This window comes from Heloderma suspectum, chromosome 2 (assembly GCF_057233095.1).
Source record: "Heloderma suspectum isolate Gila_16-S chromosome 2, 16-S_ref, whole genome shotgun sequence".
Taxonomy (NCBI): Eukaryota; Metazoa; Chordata; class Lepidosauria; order Squamata; family Helodermatidae; genus Heloderma; species Heloderma suspectum.
In genome coordinates this window covers 162,721,914-162,740,286 of record NC_139459.1, presented here as the reverse complement: position 1 = coordinate 162,740,286, position 18,373 = coordinate 162,721,914, and the positions used below count along the sequence as shown (strand labels likewise).

The following is an 18,373-nucleotide window of genomic DNA, read 5'->3' as shown; positions in this document are numbered from 1 at the left end:
ACTACGGACGGAGGTCCGTAACATTGTTCAGGAGGCAGCAACTCAATCCATCCCAAAGAAAAAGAAATGCAAGAAGCCAAGTGGCTGTCTGAGGAGGCTTTACAAGTAGCTGAGGAAAGAAGGGAAGCAAAAAGCGAGGGAGAAAGGGGAAGATATACCCAACTGAATGCAGAGTTCCAGAGAATAGCAAGGAGAGACGAGAAGGCCTTCTTAAATGAACAATGCAAAGAAATCGAGGAAAACAACAGAATGGGAAAGACTAGAGATCTTTTCAAGAAGATCGGAGCTCTGAAGGGAATGTTTTGTGCAAAGACGGGCATGATAAAGAAGGCAGGGACATAACAGAAGCAGATGAGATTAAGAAGAGGGGGAAAGAATACACAGAAGAACTATACAGGAAAGATCCTAATGTCCCTGATAGCCATGACAGTGCGGTCACTGAACTTGAGCCGGACATCCTCGAGAGTGAAGTCAAGTGGGCCTTAGGAAGCATTACTAACAACAAAGCTAGTGGAGATGACAGTATCCCAGCTGAGCTATTTAAAATCCTTAAAGATGATGCTGTTAAAGTGCTACACTCAATATGCCAACAAATTTGGAACACTCAACAGTGGCCACAAGACTGGAAAAGGTCAGTTTACATTCCAATTCCAAAGAAGGGCAATGCCAAAGAGTGTTCAAACTACCGTACAATTGCGCTCATTTCACATGCCAACAAGGTTATGCTCAAAATCCTACAAGCTAGGCTTCAGCAGTATGCGAACCGAGAACTACCGGAAGTACAAGCTGGGTTTCGAAGAGGCAGAGGAACTAGAGATCAAATCGCTAACATTTGCTGGATCATGGAGAAAGCAAGAGAAATGCTTAGAAAACATCTATTTCTGCTTCATTGACTACGCTAAAGCCTTTGATTGTGTGGATCACAACAAACTCTGGCAAATTTTTAGAGAGATGGGGGTACCAGACCACCTTACTTGTCTCCTGAGAAACCTGTATGAGGGCCAAGAAGCAACAGTAAGAACCAGACATGGAACAACCGATTGGTTCAAAATTGGGAAAGGAGTACGACAAGGCTGCATATTGTCGCCCTGCTTATTTAACTTATATGCAGAGTACATCATGAGAAACGCCGGGTTGGATGAATCACAGGTCGGAATTAAGATTGCCAGGAGAATCATCAACAACCTCAGATACGCAGACGATACCACCCTAATGGCAGAAAGCAAAGAAGATCTAAAGAGCCTCTTGTTGAGGGTGAAAGAGGAGAGTGCAAAAGCTGGTTTGAAACTCCACATTAAAAAAACTAAGATCATGGCATCTGGCCCCATCACTTCCTGGCATATAGAAGGGGAAGAAATGGAAGCAGTGACAGATTTTATTTTCTTGGGCTCCAAGATCACCGCAGACGGTGACTGTAGCCATGAAATTACAAGACGCTCCTTGGGAGGAAAGCTATGGCAAACCTAGACAGCGTAGTAAGAAGCAGAGACAAAGGTCCGTCTAATCAAAGCTATGATTTTCCCAGTAGTAACATATGGCTGTGAGAGCTGGACTATAAGGAAGGCTGAGTGCCGAAGAATTGATGCTTTCGAACTGTGGTACTGGGGAAGACTCTTATGAGTCCCCTGGACTGCAAGGAGGTCAAATCAGTCAATCCGAAAGGAAATCAACCCTGAGTGCTCATTGGAAGGACAGATACTGAAGCTGAAGCTCCAATATTTTGGCCACCTAATGCGAAGAGAAAACTCCCTGGAAAGGACCCTGATGCTGGGAAAGATTGAAGGCAAAAGGAGAAGGGGACGGCAGAGGATGAGATGGCTAGATAGCATCACTGATGCAATGAATATGAACTTGAGCACACTCTGGAAGAGAGTGGAGGACAGGAAGGCCTGGCGTGCTATGGTCCATGGGGACACGACTTAACAACTGAACAACAACAAGTCTGTATTTCAGTGTACCTAGCTAATTCTCAAGCAGGACTTTGGCACCATTCTGAAAGCAAAAGTCTTCCCTTGATGGGTTTAAGAACATTGGTCCTAAGTCTCCCAAAATAAATTTGGATTGCCAGAGGAATTTTGCCCACTACATGTTTAACATAGTGGTGTAACTTGTCATTTTTACATCCAGGGCAGGCACCCAATTATCTCCACAAATTTAATTAAGAATAGTTTATCAGATGTATGAAGTATAATCCTAAATTGGCAGGCATACACACATGGTGGGGGAGGGGGGTGCTGTCCCCGGCCCCCATCATGTGTATATATGCCAGACAATTTAGGATTACACTTCATGCATCTGATAAATTGGCCTATAGTCCACAAAAGTTCATACCATAAAAAATGGTTAGTCTTTAAAGATGCCATGAGACTGCTGTTTTTGCTGCAACAGATAAACACAGCTACTCCTCTAGAAATGAAGAATAGTTCAGGATCTTTAGAGCTGTTCCTACTGAAATTCCAGCATCTCACTGTTCGGATAAGACTGCTCCTGTTCAGAAGCTATTGTGCAAAATACCTCCTGACTGCCGCCACCAATGTCAATGTCTCCCATTTTCTCCTCACTCCCACTCCTACCCCCAGTGGTTGAATGTGCTTTTACTATGCCAGGTTGCAGACCTAGGTCCAGTGTGAATCTCTAAGGGTGCCATTCTGTCTGGCCTGCTGCTCTCACAAAGCCTCTGAGCAAACTGATATCTGGTTTTTCATCTATGATCCCCAAAACATGTGTGAACATTTCATACCCAAAATAAGAATAATAATATTTTCACATCATTTCAATAATTGTCCATACATTATATAATCTTTCATGCCAACCCAGGATGCTGGATGCAGGTGCAGTGTAGAAGGGTTCACCACCCTAGTTACACTACTGGTCAAACACTGCCTGCTCCATCTAACATAAGTGATAACACAGATCTGGTGCAAAGTGAGAGATTAGCCCTGTGGGAGCCCCGGCCCTGCATGACACCATTGCAACAGTATTTTAGCAGTGGCTTACTGCTTGAACTGCCACTGAAGAGTAGCTCAGTATTAGCTCAGTATTGGATCCAGTATTAGATCCAAGCTCAGTATTAGATCCAGTTTAGTTACACTGGGTTCCATGTATGCCAGGGAACCCAGTGTTTAAAGGGCCAGTGCGGATGATGTCTACTTTCCCAGGCAAAAACAGTTGATAAGAATAACTTGCACCCACAAACGTGCACCCACGAGGATGTGCACATGGAACAGTCATGCCCAGGTGGGTAGGCATAGGAGGAACTATACTATCAAAGAATCAAGTCATTTCCCACAATCATCATGGGAGTAGAATTAGAGGCAAGTGCGCCAAATAAAAAAAGGCAAGATCAAGCTTGGGGAGGATGCTGATGTAAAGGGACCAGACGCTCCTGAGATATCCTCACAAGAGCGTTATATCAGAGCCATATGAGATCCTCAGATCCTCCAGCTTATTGCATAGGGAGCAGAAAAGAATCATTGTGGCATGACGCATGCACACACATTAAGACTGGCAACTTTCGGACTGCTCCTGTGCTTTTAACACAGACATTTGGCAGGTGAATCTTTTCCTGGCAGAGATAAAGTGACTGGAAAAAGCTTCATCTGATAGATTTCTGAGTGTCAGGCTGCTGTTCAAGGCGCAGGGACAGCCAAAATAGTGGCAACTCTAATACACTTGCACATCTGCCTCTCCGGCCCCCTACATGTGGATGGCCACACAGGTATGTGTTGACAGGACAGTTAGGTTTTACCTGCGCCCCTTACACTGTCGTTCCGTTGGCTCTTATGCTTGGGTTTAGACTAAGCACTTACTTGGCTCGCATGAGGTCTTGGTCCTTGAGGGCTGAACCCTGGAGAAAGATGATGCGCTGGGACCAAAGTGGGATCTGCAGCACCCGGCGCACCTGCAAGTCCATCTCAGTGGGGCATAAGATCACCACGTAATAGTCCTACAGGGAGCAACACATGCCCTGGAGTCAGACGCCTGCAGACAGGGCTCCCTTCCTGCTTTTGCTCAGGGGTCCTAATCTACCACTGCATTGCAGAGAGCCGTGCATGCATGTGTGGGAGTGAGTGTGGGTGCGAGTGTGGGTGCGTGCACGCACGCATGCGCGCACGCGCGCACACGCACACACACACACTGTGTGGGGAGAAGGAAGGAAACTGGACTGATTCCTATCCTATTCCCCGCCAGACTTGCTGATGCAGTCCAGTCTCCCAAAACTGCTCTTCTTATTGACTTGTAGCCAGCCCCGTCCCAAGGTCTCAGAGAAAGTAACAAGTTCAAAGCACAAAAAGCTATAGCGATGAGACTGCTCTTATCTCACTCTCTCTCTGGTCACCAAACGTCAACTTGAATAAAACATCTTACACCATTTGCGAAAGACCCTATTCAGTTGCTCTGTCCCCTACCCTCCTCATGCTGAGGGCAAACTTTTGCAGCGTGGGGAGGCTTTTGTATGTGTGGGGGCTCCCTGCGTGATGCACAACCTCCACCTGTACAGAAGGCTCCCCTCTGCAGCAGTTCACCCTCAACATAAGGACGGTGATGAGGCTGGCGATTGGGCAGGGCGGGGCGGAGCCAGTGTGCTCATCTTTACTCTCTCTTCTCACGTGTGGTACCTGCATCGATTAAGAACTAAACGGGGCTACAGACTTGGCTTTGACAGGGTCTCTGGGAGAAGCATAACCCACACTTGAAAGAGTGTTCTGACCTTCATAAACTAAAGATGCCCCTCATCCCTTACAGCTCCTGCTCCTATGAGAGATCTGTAAGAACAGGGAGAGGTGCCCTCCAAGTGTTTTGCGCTACAGTTCTCATCAGCCCAAACCAGCATAGCCAGTGGTCAAGTATTATGGGAGCTGAAGTCAAAAACATCTGGGAGGGCACCACACTGCCTACCCCTGCAGAAGAACTACCAAGCTGGATCAGGCCAGCAACAGAGAACCCAGCCCCCAGGTTTTAGTGGCAGGCATCCTCCAAACATCTGTCAAACATCTGTTCAGGCTGCCCTGGCAGCCACCAATGGACCACACATTCCTTTAATCTTGCTTTAAAACCATTTATGCCACACGGTCTCAGCACTGCGTAGCGATGGGCAGTATTTGCTTTCCTCCCGTTTATCATTCCATTGCCTGTTCCAGAAGGTAAAGAAATGGCAAGGAAACCCACAGGGCCCCTAGCAGCTTTACAGAGCACATTAGGACAGCAAAGCAGGCCTCCAATCATATGTGCTTGTTCCCTGTGCTCAGAGAAAGAGCCTTCTCGGGGAGCTGCCTTTCCCTGGCAATCTGATGTGGGACAATATAGTAGCCAAACACTATATTGGCCCACAGATTTGCTCAGTAGCACAACATGCAGATGGCAAAAGCCAATTTCTTGCTGGAATAAATAAATTTGCAAATTGCAGAGCTGGGAAAGTTGACAAGGAGCAAATGTGCTGGTGAACACAGCCATTTGGGTGCTCCTGTCAGATTGCGTGGGTAGTGGTTGTCCACAGCCCGCTATGTATGGGACTGCCCTGCAGTAGTGGAAGCAAAGTTCCTCCCTTCTTCTTGATTGTGGGGTCTATCTCTGTCCCCATTAAATGTTCTAGTCCTCCTCTCAGGCTTTATCTGCGCCACAAGCACACTTGCAGGTTTCACTCTGGGTGCTGCTTCTGCCCTTCTGCCTGCCTCTCTCTTTTGCTGGCCCACACCGGTCTCCCTGTGCCTGGATAGTCTTCCTGGTTTCAGCTGGAAGTGGGGCCACAAGAACAGCCTCGCCCATGTTGTGAGCTGTGTCCTCTTCCTCCATTTCCCAGCTTTGAGCTTTGCCCTGATCCAGTCTGCATCTAGCTTGAATCCACTAATCTGGATTTTGTGCATACAACAGGTCTCATCTGGGCAAGCGTTACCCCTTGATCCACTATTTGAATGACAGTGGTATAGTTCCAGTAGAACATAAGGCTTTACCTTTCATCCCCAACTCTGAAGGAAACTTCTTTCACAAAAATATTATCCCACCATATCCAAAAGCTGGAGAAGCATTATTATCTGTGGAGGGAGTATCGTCTGTGGGGAGGAGCTGAGTGTGTCCCAGAAATTGCAAGAAATGCTCCTCCCCCAGCCGTGATGGCCTAGCTATGGCTGGTATGCACTGAGAACATGAGAGCAGCCCTGCTGGATAAGACCAAAGGCCCATGCAGTCCAGCACTGTGTTCACAATGTGGCCAGCTGGATGCCCCAATAGGAAGGCTTTTCCCCCAAATGTGGCTTTTATTCTGCTATCGCCCTGCCTCTTTCACAGAAGCTTACAGGGGTCTAGATGATACCGTCTTTCACTTGTAACTCTCCCGTGTTTTCCTACCACTTCTTCCATCGTTTTTTTCTTACTGCTGAAAATCCGTTAAGGAAAAAAAGACAGAATAGCTGCACAAGGCTTTCTGAGTGGTAGTGCTAGGAGCACTTGGGATTGCTAGGAGCCTCCATTTGGAAGCACCCAAAGCAGGACATGAGTCCACAGCACCCTCCTGCTTGTGTTCCTTAGCAACTGGTATACAAAGGCATACTGCCTCTGATACCAGAGGTAGTATATAGTCATCATGAATCGAGGCCATTGCTAGCCTTCTCCTCCATGAATCTGTCTAATCCCCTTTTAAAGCAGTCCACGTTGGTGGCCATCACTACATCTTGTGGCAGCAAATTCCATAGTTTAACTCTGCACTGTGTGAAAAAGTCCTTCCTTTTATCTGTCCTGACTCTGCCTGTCGAAAGTGTCACTGTGCCCCACCCCCATTCCTTCTTCATAGGGTCTTCTCTCCACAAACCTGCAACCGTGGATGAGCATAGAACTCATTGAGGAAATCCATAAGGAGGTCTATCTTGAGGGAACTCACACACAACACAACATGCTTCTCTGTTTGGGCTCGATACCGGCTGTAATTGCCTCCTGACTTCTGGCGTTCCATCCACAGAAAAGCAAGTTCCTCAAACTGTAAAAGCAGAGATAGGACACTGGCAGCGGGGAGGGACATGTACAGTCTCCCCACTGAATATACACTGCCTCAGAGTATCATTAGGGGTGCTCCTATATTCTGAGTCTTGCCATCGGTCAATATAGTCCAGCATCGTCTACTCTCAGGACAGCAACCCCCTTCTGTAATGTCTTTAACAGTTGTGCTACTTGAGATCCTTTAATCTGAATCCCAGGGATTGAACCTGAGAGATTTTTAAATGGATGTGGCCTTGTGAGCTACCACCAAATTATGACAGCAACCTCTGGGCCCTTTTGCCTTTCAGTAGCATCAAGCCAGGGATCACTTTGGGCACTCTGTGACAGGCTGCCACTGTGCTCTAGGATCTCCAAGTTACATCAGTAGAGGACAGCAAAAGCAACTGCCACTCACAGCAGGTCAGTTCTGTGGCAGGTGGTATGGAAAGAGAACATGCAGTCCGGTTAGTTATCTTCGAGTTGGCTTGGCCATTAACAATAAATACTAATTAATGAGTAATCAAGAATAGCTAGAAATGCAGGCCATACTATCTAACATGGTGCAGGCTGATACCAATGTTCTACTTGGGGGCAGGGGGGCAGTCTCTAATGAGGCCATTTTAAATTTGGCCAGAGGAAGGGACAGTTGTCGGAGATGGCTGGCAACAGGCTAGGAGTCCAAGTCATCTCGGTGTTGCGGAACACTTTTCAGCAGCTTAGGCTGGTGAGTTAATTGCAACCTCCCTGGGACAGAGATAGTCTAGCCACAGCTAGCCACTGGTAACTCCCAATTAAACTACCATACTGTGTTATAATGGAGCTGTCTTTGAAGACGCCTAAAAATGGCAGTTAGTTCAAAATATAGCTGCTTGAGTACTAACTGGGAGCAGGAAGGTATCTCAACAGTGTTGAAAGATTTTTACTGGCTCCCAGTCCATTCAGAGCACAATTCAAAGTGCTGGTGCTCACTCATAAAGCCCTACATAGTTTGGATGGGACCCCCAAATACCTGAAAGAATGCCTGCTTCCTTGTCAATCTGCCAAGCCCTATGGCCACCAGAAGCCCTCCACCAGGTGCTTGTTGACTGTATGAGGTAAGCTGGGTGGCAACTGAGAGAGCCATGGTGCCCTGTTTGTGGAACTCTTTTCTCAAGGCTACTCACCAAGAGTTGACACTCTTGCATTTTTGGCTCCAGGTGAACACCTTCCTATTCTCCTAGGCATTTTAACCTGTTTTAATTTCTTTGTAATGCTGCTTTTAACTGATGTCTTAATACTACATGAAGATTGTATTGGATTTTTAGGGTGTGTTTTATCATTGTGTTTGTATTCTTGTATACTGCCTAGGAAACACTGTTGAAGGGTGGCATAAACATCCAATAAAAAAAGGAAAAACTTGTGGGCTACAAGGGTGTGCAGCTGCTTTGGAGGCCTGCTCACTTCTCACCTGCTCTATGTCTTTAAATATATATATATATATATATATATATATATATATATATATATATATATACACACACACACACACACACACACACACACACTACAAAAACATTACAAGCTGACAGTGCACCTTTCTCACCAGAAACTGACCCTGTAAAAGGCTGCTCTTCTCCCCACCACCAACACACAAAACCCCGCCTACTGCTCAGGAAAGTGGGAAGCACAGAATACATGCACATTTTAAAAGCAGTTATACAAGAATATGGAATTGTCACTGAAATCTATTCTCTCTCTCTCTCTCTCTGAGTTGGTTCTGGCTTCAGTTTTTCCTGGTAACTAGCAGCCCCCTTCCCCCAACGCACACACGCACACACACACACACACACACACACACCAGAGTCTGCCCATTTTGTGGATACCTGTATGGGCAGCACTATCAATGCCACGCAGATCATGACGACAACCAACAGCTGGGAAGGCCAAATCTTGGGGGTGACATCGCCAAAACCCACAGTGGAGAAGGTGACAATGCAGAAGTAGAGGGAATCGAAGAGGGTCAGGTTGTTCCCAGCTCTTTCCAAATGCTGGATCCCACAGATACTGAGGTGGGAAGGAAGGAGAATGATGAGGGGAAGGCAGAAATGAGCAGCAGATCAATACTGGCTTACCAATCCCACTACAATTGATCTCTGTAAGTATCTGTAAGTTCTCCCGAACAGGACAAATAGTAGCTTGAATTTGTGGTGGGCGAGGGGGGTGGATTTACATTGCGAAAACTGTGCACTAGGAAGGCCAGCAACTTTCCTTTCCAAGCACCTTGGTTCACACATATTTTGCACAGGTTGTGCTATTGTTATGGGGATCTGACATTTCCTGAGCAATCAAAGCACAGGTACCTGGGTTGATAGATCTCTAAGCTATTGCATTCATAGCCTTTGTACGTATGGTGGCTTGAGAGCCATGGGTATAGTCTGTGGTAATTTCTAGAGGAGAGCAACACAACTCTTGCTTTGTGTTTCTGGATCATATGGTGAATATTCCCTTTTATCAATGAGTTTGAAACTTTGGCAGCGGTGTACTTCCCTGCTCCACAATTCAGACATTCTCAACGTTAGACAAAATTGTGTCCTTGAAGGCAGCTTTGCACATTACACAATACAGTGACAAGTGGAACCTTTAGGGTATAATCCTATGTATGTTTAGACAGAGAAAAGGCCTACAACTCCCAGCATTCCTCACCCAGCATGGCTGGCTGGAGCATGCTGGGAGTTGTAGGCCTTTTCTCTGTCTAAACATGCATAGGATTGCGCCCTTAGTGCACTTGCGCTTCTTCAGTGTCTCGTTCAGGAGCAGCCAACTTGGTGCCCTCCAAATATTTTGGACTACAACCCCATCAGTCACAGCCATAATAGTCAATGATTATGGAAGTTGTAGTTCAAACCATCTGGAGGGTGCCAGTTACCTATCCCTGGTCTAGTGCCATCCAAACTCCCATGGAGGAAGAGTACGTCAAAAGGCGCTGCAAAATACGGAAGTACAAGCCCATTCGTGCTTTCACCTGTCACTGCACCTAATGAAATAAAGAGCCTATCTAAATTCTCAAGAGCTCAAGGAAGCAAGAAAATGCTTCTCTGCTGGAATCACTATGGGAGGGAAGTTCATTAGAAAAAACCCAAACACCCCACACATCCACAATTCTGCATTTGCCATTAGATACAGTGGAGGGGTATATGGAGCCACTGCAAGTACACTCATTTATGTGATAGTTAGAAATGGAACAGTACTGAAGAGTAGCAGGTATATTCTTCCCCCATTCATACATATTCAAAGTGACCTCATTTACTGCACTTAAAATGTGGCAGTATCGACAAGATAGGATGCCATGGCTACAAATGAGATACATGCTACATTTCTTCTGCTGGGCCACTAGTGTACATGGCAGTTTACAGAGTAACATAACACACTGAAAGACAGGCCCTGCCTTTTCATATGTGTGTAAGTGTTGTGGAATGGCTAAAATGCACCGGGGCACCCCTTGTGCCGCATCTCAGGAGAGAATAGACTGGCATCAGCCATGTGTGACAAGAACACCGGGTGGAAGCAAGACAGGGGTGGGGATGGGTCCTGGTAGTTTGACTATATCCAAAGCAGAGCAGAATACCAGACTATCAGTTAAATGGCAGATTCCTCCAGTTCTTCCTCCCTCCTTCCCTCTCCCCAAAACGCTGGGTGCTGCAGCCCACTCACTCACCACGTGAACATAAGACACACGAGGGTGCAGACCAGGATCAGGACCTGGTTGAACATGGCAGAATGAGTCCTCTGGATGGCTCGATGAAGATCGTTCTGTGCAGGCAAGAGTGATGGATTGAACTTATCGAACAGCTTCCCTGTTTCTGCTCAGGGTCCCTGCTTATTGCTCAGAGATGGGGAAAGGGTGTGTCCCCATCACAGTCAGCTTTGGAGGAGTTCTATGCACTTCTGCAGCGCAGTGCAACTCCAGGCTTCTCTTGGAGTTGTGACAAGAGGGGAGATGGACTGTGGAAGCACTAGAAAAGTAGCGCTATAAATATATATATGGGGTTCAGAGACCAGTCCTGCCTCTGAACCCCAGCAACAGTTCTCCTGGTCTCAAGTGGGGGTCTTTCCCAGCCTGCTACCCAGGACCCTGACAATGTTGAGGATTAAAATGGAGACCTTACAAATCATGTGCTCTACCGTTGCACTATGGTTTTGTTCCCTTCCTAAGACTTGGTTCCAGGGCCTTTTTTCAATGCCTGGGTTCGGTTCTGGAACATCTCAGCATTATTAACTATACCCTTCTATAGTTTCTCACTACTCACGGGGGTTTGCACTTTAGATCTCACTGATTCTCACAAGAGCCTTTTGAGATGGGTCAGGATGGCAAGAAACTTGTGCAATATCTCCCAAATTCATTCCCAGTGCTCTTAACTACTACTGCATGCTGGTTCTCATGAGCATATGCACAATGCTTCACCCCTCCACTGAATAACTATCCCTATATGTTTTGCAATACTCAGAAGCAAGCCCACTGATTTCAATAGGGCTTATTCCAGGTAAGTGTTTATAACATTGCAGCCTTACATGTGGGGAAGATGTGTAAGGGTAAGGATTATTTAGGTATAGATTTATACTCCAGAAACTAGGAGCAAGGGATGAGTGTGTGTGTCCATAATCCAGTTCCAAGAAGGCTGAGTGGTGAAGCCCAGCTCTGGCTCAGGAAGCACTACATGCTCTGTTGTAGTGTCCATTTGCTCGAACATGCAACACAAAAAGGGGGATGGGGCCTGTCTGTCCTCCATGCCTCCCTCCCTCAGGCCTTCTACTCACAATAGTGTTCTCGAGGGCATGCTTGGCCAGCCAGCAGTTTAGGAAAACAGGGATGAAAATGTTACGCAAAGGAGGCCAGAAAACCTGCAAAAGTCCAAGCCAAACCAAAACATGGGTCAAGAGCAGCATTCCAGACATCATCACACTCTTTTCCTCACCCCCCAAAAATTGCCTTTCAGATGTGTTTCTATGGATGAATGTGCTTCACCCAAGATGGCACCATTTAGCAGCTAGTCAAGAGGTTCAGGGAAGCTACAAAGATCCCCCTGCTTGACCAAGTATCTAGTGAGGGAGGAGGTTCTCATTCTTCAGCTAGAACCCAATATGGAGACCAAAGGTGGGATAAGAGGAATGCAGAGGAAGGGGTCAGGGTATGAATATAACTTACAGTGATTAGGAAGGGAACTGTATTCATCACCTCCAGCATGAAAGGCACACGCAGAATCTGCTCCCATAAATTCCCCTGGACAAAAGGAAAGCATGAGTGCAAAAATCAGGAGAAAAGCAGAGCAAACATGCCATTGGCAGATATTGCCCCATGCTCACCTGAGCATCTGGCTTTGGTTGCAGTGTTCCTTTTCAAAGTTCACTCCCACCTTAGCAGCTGGAATCAGCACGGGCCAACTGAAATGTCACTCAAAGGCTTGTCTCTATCCAACCTACATTTCTCCTAAATTAGTATCTTTTAAAGGAGAGGAGGGAGAGCCCTGCAAGTGTGTGCCAAGTATTTCCCCACTCACAAAGTCACTTTCCACCTGGAAGTGGAGGTAAAAGAATCGAGGACTCCTCTCTCCTAGCCTAATATCCCAGAACACCAACAGGGGTGGTGGTGATGGGGAAACTATACCGGATGGATCAAGCCATTTTTTTTTCTTCTCCTGGCCCTTAAGGAACATGTCATAGAACACAGCTTGTCTAACAGAGTTACCTTGTAGCTCAGATATACCAGCAGCATGGTCTCCAGGAAGCTGATCAAGGCCACGAGGACCTAGGGAAGATGAAAGACATTTTTGCTTCATCCTCTCTGTCAGCTGGAGGAGTTGGTGAATCCTGGAATCACCTGGCTTCATTAAAACAGAAATCCAGCCTGGAGCTCCTGACTATTTCATCTTTAGCTATTTTCTTTTGAGTGTGTACTCACATACCTGTTGCAGGTCTATTTTCACTGGCAGTGGCTGCCCTGCTTCAAGTCTTCTTGGCAGGTACCCAACCATGCCTACCCTTGATGCTGACCCTGGCCACAGGTTCCACTCTGTTGACATTAGACTGCCTGGGGTATGATGTCACTGCTGTGAAGAATGGAACATGAACTGCCCCATGGGGAAAGACAGCTTGCAGTGCCTCTCTCCAGCTTTCTGCCTCTCTCTTCATCCCTAAGGGAGACCCCCACAATTTGTGGGTTTTACCTGGTAGGGGGCAATTACCAGTGTGGTGCAGTGGCTAGAGTGCTGGACTGGGAGTCAGGAGATCCGGGTTCTAGTCCCCCCTCAGCCATGGAAGTTAACAGGGTGACTTAGGGCCAGTCACAGACTCTCAGCCCAACCCACCTCACAGGGTTGTTGTTGTGAGGATAAAATGGAGGAGGATTATGTACCCCATATTGGGTTCCTTAAAGAGGAAAAAAGGCAGGATATAAATGTAATAAATAAAGAGAGAGAGAGAGAGAGAGAGAGAGAGAGAGAGAGAGAGTTTTCAGACATCACTGGGCAATTTAGCCTGTTTCCCCCTTTTACCTTCCCTTCATTAAAAGATGCAGCATGAATGAATGATGTGGCGTTGGACTATCAAAGTAAGCAGTCAAACCCCAGGTTCTACTTTTGAAGTTTTATTAAGATTAAGGAGAGGAGAGAGAAATTAGTTTTATTTATACAACCCCCCCCCACACACAATGTTTTATTCTCTAAATAACCTATACAATCCTAAAGAGTGGTTCCAAACTGAAATGCAAGCTGCAGAATCAGGAGTGGCCAGGGGAGGCATGACCTGCCAGGATGTAAGCAGAGGACTCCTGGAAATGAGCCATTAACACCTTCCAGCAACCTGGGTGGGTAGGATAAGATGTGTGAACTGCGGAGAGACTTCCTATCCACTACCGGTAGACAGACCTATCAAGGCAAATTCTCCATCTGTGTAGCTGAGATCCAAACTGTGTATAGTTCTGGCCTGGAATACGGGGCTGTTGTGTATTTTGCCAGCACAGAGCGGGGGTATATGGATCTGGACCCTAGTGTCTGGGATAGGATGCTTTAACCTTTCTTCCCCACTGCTGCCTTGATCCAGATGGAAGGGGCCCACATCTACAGTTTGCATAACCAAAAAAGGAGCCATTCAATTCAATGGATTCTTTTTTTACAATGAAAATTGCAGGCACAGGGCCACAGTACAGATCAGGACCACAGCGGGGGATGGGGTGTGGAGTTAAATCTCCCTATGTCCCATGCTGGGGCTCTGATTCAGATCAGCCCCCTCCCATGTTGGCAATTTGTTTTCATTTGTTTTTTAAGCCTGCAGTCAAGTCCAGAATTATACAGGAAAGATAACTTGTAGTTTGGCTCTGAGTGATGTATGAGATGCAGAAAATATGTGAAAAGACAACCTCCTTGCAATGGAAAATCTAGTCACTGGGCTAGAGAAAGGTTTGTTTGTTTTTCAAGAGACAGGCATTCTTTTCCACAATTGCCTGCCAAGACATGACATAGATCTCTTTCTGCCTTTGCTCTCTTCCACTGTTCTGTATTCCTATTTTGGAAAACCCTGCAGGGTGCAGCAGATCTGCCTAGTCTCTCAGGAGAACCTCAGCTCTGGTTTTATCCCAATGTTGTAGCTTATACTATCGTAGCCAGGGGTGGGGAACTTGTGGGCCTCCAGATGTTGCTGAACTGCAACTCCCATTGTCCCTCACCATTGGCTATGATGGCTAGAGCTGATAGGAGTTGCAGTCCAACAACATGTGGAGAGCCATAAGTTGCCCAACCCTGATCTTAGCCAAGGCTCTTGTATTTGTATTGTTATTGTTGTTGTTGTTGTTTGTTTTTACCTCTTTTGTTGAATAAATCTACTTCCCTCTTTTAGGATAATCTGTTTCTCCTGCATTTTCAATACACGTTGGCTCTCTTCACACCTGAGTTTTTTTTAGCAGGATTGTTCTTCTTTAATCATTGGTTTTCACTGGGGCTTTAGATGACACCGCTGCTCTCCTGCTTTTATCTCACAACTTCCACTCCCTCTTCCCATGTTATCTGAGAACAGGGAAAACCTGGCATTTTCTGTGCTTGGGACTGAAATAGCCATGTCCTCCTTGCTGTGTATTTCCCCTTTAGTGCTTTGTCCTGCTTTGTGTGGGCATGTGCTAGGGGGTGTTGCTGGGTGGTGTTGAATAAGTGTCATCATGACAAATTGGTGGGAAGGGGGGGAAGTCACTGATGCTTCTGCCTCTCTCCCATTCCACTACAGGCTCTGACATCTCTTGAACACAGCAATGCTTACTTCTGAGTAAACTTACTGGCTGTAAGGCTTTCCTTTCCTGGGAGTAAGTGCCATTGAAATCTGTGTGGCTTGCTTCTGAGTAGGCATGTAAAGGAGTGCATCCCCTTCAGTGCATTGACTTGGAACTTCCCCCTCCCATTGACTTCACTGACTGCTTCTTCTCCCTTTTGCTCACCAGTTTGATGGGCTGTTTTCCTCCCAGGTAATGGGAAAGTCTCCCTTCTTAGCCATACAGGAGAAAGGCTTGACAGTTAGGATTTCAATGGGTACTAAAAGTGCCTTTTCTCCTCCCCTGAATAAATTCATCATGCAGAGCTTGGAATGGTCATTTTTAATAGTTTCCTTTTGGGGTGTGCAGTTGTTTTAGATAAGGCAGTAATGCCGAGGTGGTTTTCCATAGTACTTCCTCCCACCTAGCCAGCCACTATCACTTCTCTTAGCCCACCTTGCAGAGCCATTGGGAAGCCAGCATAAGGGGGAAGAGCAACAACAACATGGGGGGGGGGAAGCAAGCCGGGTCTAATGAAGAAGGCGTCCCCCATGAAGCGGTTGCCGGGTGTGTGCGTGCTAGGGATGGCTTGGTGCATTGACTGTATACAAGTCCATTTGTGGATTTCTTATTTCTGTAGTTGGAAACCTGGAAATTGGTATACCCCTCAAACTCAGTAGTGCAAGCAATATGCTGCATTTAATTCCATCACACACAGACATATTTAGCAGAGAAGGACTAGCAGTGCCAGCAACTTCGGGGTAAGCCACGGAGAAGACGCTCTCTCCCTCAGAGGAAGGAGGGGATCAGCTCCCACAGCCTGCTATCCAGAACACTTCTGACTTCCCTCCTGCTGTGGAGGAGTGGAGGGATGGGGCAGAGCCATCAATCATGTTACAGGAACCAATGAGCAGGGGAGGGGAGGGGGCATGGGGCCAGCAGCCCCCTGCTGTCCAGCTTGTTCTGTGCAGCTCAGCCAGCCATGAAAAGGTATAGAGCGGAGGGAGGCGCTATGAGAGATGCCTGTTTACAGGGCCAGTCTAAATCCCAGAAAGGATCAGGAATCCAACAGAATGGTTTGTAGTGGAATGAAATGCCAGGTGTGAAGACAACCTTTGTCTGCCCTACATACATCTCTTCTGTTTATTAAATGAATACAGCTTTGAATCTTTAGGCATGGGTGGCGGGGGGGATGGACTGGAAAAACATGCATAAGCAAATGAGAAAGGTGCAGTGACTTCTGCCAGTGACAGGATGCTTCTAGACAGAGGGATCCTAGCAGTGTCAATGAGAAGGCATTGTGCAGCAATTCTGTCTTTTCCTCCTGAACAGATTTTCCATGGTAAGGTAAAAGATGGAAGAAGTGGTGAGAAAACACGAGAGGGTTATGAGAAGACATTGTCATCCGGGCACACACACCCCTCCATAAAATTCTATGAATGAGGCAGGGTGATGGCACCATCAAAGCCTTGTCTGGAAACGCCCACAGAAAACTCCTGCACATTCACCTATCTTGGGTAAATATGTGGCAAATAGGTGGCAGTGAACTAGCCTGGAACTGGACTCCTGTGTAGCTGAAAAAGATGCTCTCAGAGTAGAGATTTTTTAAATATGGCAAGCGGTATATAAATCTCTTAAATAAATAATAAAGTGTGCATGTAACATCATGGCAAGGACTGGATCCAAGCAAGGGACATGGGACCGCTGAGCTGGGTCAACCCCTGGAATTGCAGCTTCAGAGAGGCTTCTGTCACCCAGCAGCAGCTGCGCCCACTGATCCAATCTCACCTGCAGTCCCCAGAGGGGCAAGGGCCTGTTCACCCAGATAATCGAGGTCCTGAAAGAGAATGGGGGAAAAAACCTTCATTTTTTAAAATGAGCCACCACTGGCTATTATCCAAACACCTACAAGGTGTCCCTCTTCAGTTACTCACCAGTCAAGTTTATTTGGTGACTGCATGGAGTGATTTTGCTTGGAGCAGCCCCGACTAGGAAATGGGAAACAAAAAGCGATTAGAGGAGAAACCTGGATTCTTTATGAACTCTGTCTGGGGCAGCATCACGTGGTCAGCAAGCGGTTAGCTTCATGGTACTGCTGTTGGATTCTGGCCTGCCCAAGGACGAGGCCCATTTCTCTTCTTCCTGCCTCTTCTGCTTTAACAGTTCCCATGAAGCTGATGAACACTGAAGTATGCTGACAGCATCTTGGGGCAGACCCAACTGAGCTGGAGACCTCTCTGGGCATGGCATTTTCCATAGTGATGTTACCATGCAGGCCCTTTCTTAAGCCTAGACTTGCCCAGCCCTACTGCAGCTTGCAGTGGGGGGACCTTCAGTGGCACTCACCAGCCTCCCCTGTCATCTTGAGGGTTGTCCATCAACACCCGTATGATATACAGGAAGCAACTCAGAAGCTTGAGTGAGAAGTTGAACAGTCGCACACGCAAGCCTGCAATAGAGAGAGGGGGGAACTTTGGGTCTTGGGTGGTACAGATGAAGCAGGCCAAACATTTAATTACAGCCATTCATGGCACAAAAGAGACGCTTAATTACAGCTTTCTGTTCTGAGTTGGGGTGGGCTGCTGGATGAGGCAAAAGCACTCTGAGTGGTGGCTGGCTGTGGATGGGGCCCACTACCAAGTGAGGAAGGACACATAATAGAGTTTTAAGGAGGAAATGGGCGGTTTCTGGCTAGAAAGGAAGCAAAGAAGAGCCCCATAATCCTATGGAACCATGGCTCATGCTCATCATCAACGTCTTAGCTTTCATATAGCTCATCTCAGGCATCCAAAGTGCTTCACACACATTCTCTCAGTAAGCCTTACAGCAACCTTGTAATGTAGTTCAATATTACTATCCTTATATTGCAGGCATGTATGGACTTAGAAGGTGAGGGTACAAAGGAGCTCTCAGCATGGCTGTCAATAGTCCATATCCTGGCAAATGAAATAAGCTAAAGTTGAGGTCTGCCACGGACTGCTAGAGAGAGCAGTGATTCTGTTGGGAAGCAAGGCTAACTTTCAGGTGTTTTCACACATGACACATATGACCTCAAGAGGGAGCCATAGTTAAACCTGGCTCCCTTTAGAGGGTATCTGTATAAAAATGTATTTTGGCATTCATACTCCACATTAA

At 46.7% G+C, this 18,373-nt stretch overlaps 1 protein-coding gene across 1 annotated transcript in view; it reads right to left on the bottom strand.

Annotated features, from left to right (window-relative positions):
• The window catches only part of LOC146353050 (potassium channel subfamily T member 2-like), a 68,098-nt gene that overhangs the window by 35,104 nt on the left and 14,621 nt on the right, over positions 1 to 18,373 (bottom strand). The window contains exons 3-12 of the mRNA XM_084832197.1: positions 17,585 to 17,687; positions 17,173 to 17,226; positions 17,027 to 17,075; positions 12,692 to 12,751; positions 12,152 to 12,226; positions 11,764 to 11,847; positions 10,664 to 10,758; positions 8,832 to 9,012; positions 6,806 to 6,970; positions 3,810 to 3,946 (exon numbers count right to left, since the gene is read on the bottom strand). Of these exons, the coding sequence (XP_084688323.1) occupies positions 3,810 to 3,946; positions 6,806 to 6,970; positions 8,832 to 9,012; positions 10,664 to 10,758; positions 11,764 to 11,847; positions 12,152 to 12,226; positions 12,692 to 12,751; positions 17,027 to 17,075; positions 17,173 to 17,226; positions 17,585 to 17,687 (1,003 nt within the window). The remainder of the gene's footprint in view (positions 1 to 3,809; positions 3,947 to 6,805; positions 6,971 to 8,831; positions 9,013 to 10,663; positions 10,759 to 11,763; positions 11,848 to 12,151; positions 12,227 to 12,691; positions 12,752 to 17,026; positions 17,076 to 17,172; positions 17,227 to 17,584; positions 17,688 to 18,373) is intronic.